The sequence below is a fragment of the Nanorana parkeri genome, unplaced genomic scaffold (genome assembly GCF_000935625.1).
Source record: "Nanorana parkeri isolate BGI_ZX_2015 unplaced genomic scaffold, ASM93562v1 scaffold491, whole genome shotgun sequence".
Lineage (NCBI taxonomy): Eukaryota > Metazoa > Chordata > Amphibia > Anura > Dicroglossidae > Nanorana > Nanorana parkeri.
In genome coordinates, this window is record NW_017306759.1 from 955,516 (window position 1) to 959,143 (window position 3,628).

Below are 3,628 nucleotides of genomic sequence, written 5' to 3' on the forward strand. Positions count from 1 at the left end.
CTTGATTAAATTGACCATCTCTTAATATTGCTTTGCAGCTCCTTCATTATATTAAAACAACAAGGTTTCAGACCAAAGACAAGACACACATATTTTTTGATGACAATGGGGATCCTCCAGCCCTTTATGATATTGTGAATTGGCAGATAAGCTCTACTGGCTCCTTGGAGCAGGCGGTGGTAGGAAAATATGACTCTAGCTCTACAGATGGGAAGATCATGAGTATAGACAGTGCGGCCATTGTATGGGATGATAATGATACCAAGGTATGGTAATAAATATATATACACAGTGTATAGGAAATGTTTGACCAACCAAAGGACTCTCTTCAGACAGTTTTGTGATGTCAACACCACACAGTTAAGTATTCTACTGCAGTTACAGAAATACTTGGTAGAGAACACACCCCCAGCCTGAAGATCGGACCATGAAGCAACATCAGCACAGTGATCAGTAGAGTTGATGCTCAAATTCAGACCATTTAGATTGGAACCTTGAACCAGATTTTATCAATTCAGGTGGCCCAAGTCATATCCAAATCTCAGTGTTATTTTTGGCAGTTCAGTTTCCCAAAAGTCTCAGGCTTTGCTACTGCTGTTGCCTAAGCACCCTTAGAATAACTGCCAGTGGCACCAAGGCCCACCCTTTTATCTTTGTTTTCCATACATAAACCCCAACCTGTAACTAATCAGAGGCAGGGCCGGTGCTAGACTATTTTGCGCCCTAGGCAGGACCAGCTACTTGCACCCCCAGCCCCCTTCCTGTTGCACAACACCCAATTTCCCACGCGCTGCTCCATTCTCATGCTGGCTAGCTTCCGCAGGCGACAGGTGGATGTCGGGAGCCGGGAGCAATAGCCAGACTGCTATTGGCTATTTTAATTTGAAATAGCCAATAGCAGACTGCCTATTGAAACCCCACCCACTGAGCAGAGAAAGTTCTCTCAGTTCTGCTCCTCTGCTCAGTGGGCGGGTGCAATAGCAAGTCTGCTATTGGCTTTTGCAATTTGAAATAGATGGGGCTCCGTGGGGGGGTGAGGGGGTCAAGGGTCAAGGCTGCGCCCTAGGTGGCTTCCTACTTTGCCTAGTGGAAGGACCGGCCCTGACCAGAGGAGAAAAATGAGTGATGAGCTCATCTCTATGTCAGTCTGTGTTCTTTTCCAATCATCAAGCACCTTGTCATCACATGAACTCATTGGCTCCATGTGCTGCTTCTTTTCCCGCTTAGCTCTGCTGTAGAGTAGACCACAATAAGCTGGTGCCAGGTCAAATTCAAGTACTTACACTGCTTGTATGAAAAATACAATAAATGGTGTATTAATGAATACAGTATTTATTAGTATCTTTATTCAATGTCTGCCTGGAGTTCCACTTTAAATGTTTACACTCAAATTCAAAACTAAAATTAGGTCTTGCATGTATATGGGTAGAGGAGATGAGGGCAGCCTGCCTGGGGCTTTAGTTTTTAAATCTGGCTCTTGCACTGGGTCACCCCATTATTTGGAGCAGCCCGGTTGCTAAAGCCATAAGCTGTGCAGTCCAGGTACTATCAATTTCATCCTTCCTAGGTTCTTAGGAAGATAGACACTGGTGAGCTGTACAAAGTAGTCATGTGACAAAAAGGTGCCATACAGAAGCATATAGGGTATGCAAGCATATAGTGGATACATACCAGAAGATGGTAATGTGAGAGGCCTTCCTGACTTTAACACAGTTGGAATATTTTGTGTGCAATGGAAACAGACATACGGAAATCTACCTTTCACTGCATCACTTATTCTTTTTATTGTTATAAAGGTTCCACCATCAAAGTGCAGCTCTAGCTGTCCACCAGGATTTATGAAGGTGGCCATCCCTGGAAAGCCCATCTGCTGTTTCCAGTGTTTGCCGTGTCCTCAGGGAGAGATTTCCAATGAAACAGGTGATCTCAATTATTATTTGTAGGTTTTCATCCGTCATTAAAGCTGTAATCAGGGCCGGATTTCCCACAAGGCCAACCGAGGCCCGGCCTTGGGGCAGCAGAGAGTAGAGGGGCAGCAGGGGTGTGGAATTTCTATCTCCCGACGCCCGGGACATGCAGTTCCTGGCACTGGGCAGGTAGTTGTTTTTTACATTTAGCCCTGCTTTGGGCAAGCAGGGCTATATGTACAGCGGGGAAGCAGCCGCTTGTTTTGTACAAGTGATCTCGGGGATGTTGCCGAGATCACTTGTATGCAGCATGCATACAGGGGGGCGTATTGAGGAACCTGGCATTGGGGCAGCAGAGAGAGTAAATCCGGCCCTGGCTGTAATGTATGACAATATTGATTTCCACCTTCTTCTGTAGATGCTGTCAGGTGCCACCCTTGCCCCTGGAATATGTGCTCCAACCTTCACCAAGATGCATGCATGCCAAGGGTCACTGAGTTCCTCTCCTACAGTGAAGTAATTGGCATTATCTTGGCTACCATTGCCATAGTTTCCTCTGCTGTCCCACTTGGAATCCTTGGAGTTTTTATTCATTACAGGACCACACCAATAGTGCGAGCCAACAACTGGTCTCTCAGCTGTCTTCTGCTCATATCTTTGTGCCTCTGCTTCCTTTGCTCATTGGCATTCATAGGACAACCACAACCAGAAAAGTGCCTTCTCCGCCAAGTTACATTTGGTTTGGCCTTTTCACTGTGTATCTCTTGTGTTCTAGCCAAAACTATTACAGTTGTCATTGCCTTCAAAGCCACCAAGCCTGGAACCCAGTTCAGAAAATTTACAGGGATAAGAATGTCCTATTCACTCATTGCCCTTTGTGTACTAATCCAAGTATCCATCTGCGTGGCTTGGCTTTCTTCCTCGCCTCCTTTTCCCGAGTATGACACTCACACTCAGGCAAAAATGATTATCTTTATTTGCAATGAAGGTTCTCCTGTTGCATTTTGGTCCATGCTGGGATATCTCGGACTCCTAGCCACCATCAGTTTCATCATCGCATTCTTGGCCAGAAGATTACCTGACAGCTACAATGAGGCCAAGTTCATCACCTTCAGCATGCTGGCCTTCCTCAGTGTCTGGATATCCTACATTCCGGCCTCTCTCAGCTCACAAGGGAAGTACATTGTGGCCACAGAGATCTTTGCCATCTTATCCTCCAGCTGGGCTCTAGTTTTTTGTATTTTCCTGCCGAAATGTTTCATCATATTGTTTCGACCAGATATGAACTCTAAAGAACATCTGATGAGGAAAAATCAAAATGTAGACATCTTTTATGGGACTACAGTAAGGTGATCACTGATATATTTATGAAAGTGTAATTCCAATCTTTTTGGGGGAAAAAAATATTTATATGTATGTATGTATGTATGAATTGTATGTGTGACCTGTATACATTGTAAGGATTTTAGGAAAAGAACATATCAGATTCATACTTTTTTTGTTCTGCAGGACCAAACAAATTGTTGTTTGGTTCACCATATCCTTTCCCAGTTTCTGAATGGGAGGACCTGCCATCAATACAATGACCTGAGCAATCTCTGTGTTGTATTGATAAATCTGCAGACTCTGCAACACATTAGAAATAGATGAGCTTTAGAGAGTAGCTTACCAAAAATTAGATTAATTTTGCAGGGCATGCCTCAAATTTGATTTGTATTGAC

The 3,628-nt window shown here is 44.2% G+C and overlaps 1 protein-coding gene across 1 annotated transcript in view; it reads left to right on the forward strand.

Annotated features, from left to right (window-relative positions):
• The window catches only part of LOC108790676 (extracellular calcium-sensing receptor-like), a 9,587-nt gene extending 6,327 nt beyond the window's left edge, over window positions 1–3,260 (forward strand). The window contains exons 5-7 of the mRNA XM_018560989.1: window positions 39–266; window positions 1,797–1,920; window positions 2,326–3,260. Of these exons, the coding sequence (XP_018416491.1) occupies window positions 39–266; window positions 1,797–1,920; window positions 2,326–3,260 (1,287 nt within the window). The remainder of the gene's footprint in view (window positions 1–38; window positions 267–1,796; window positions 1,921–2,325) is intronic.
• Window positions 3,261–3,628: the final 368 nt, after the last annotated feature.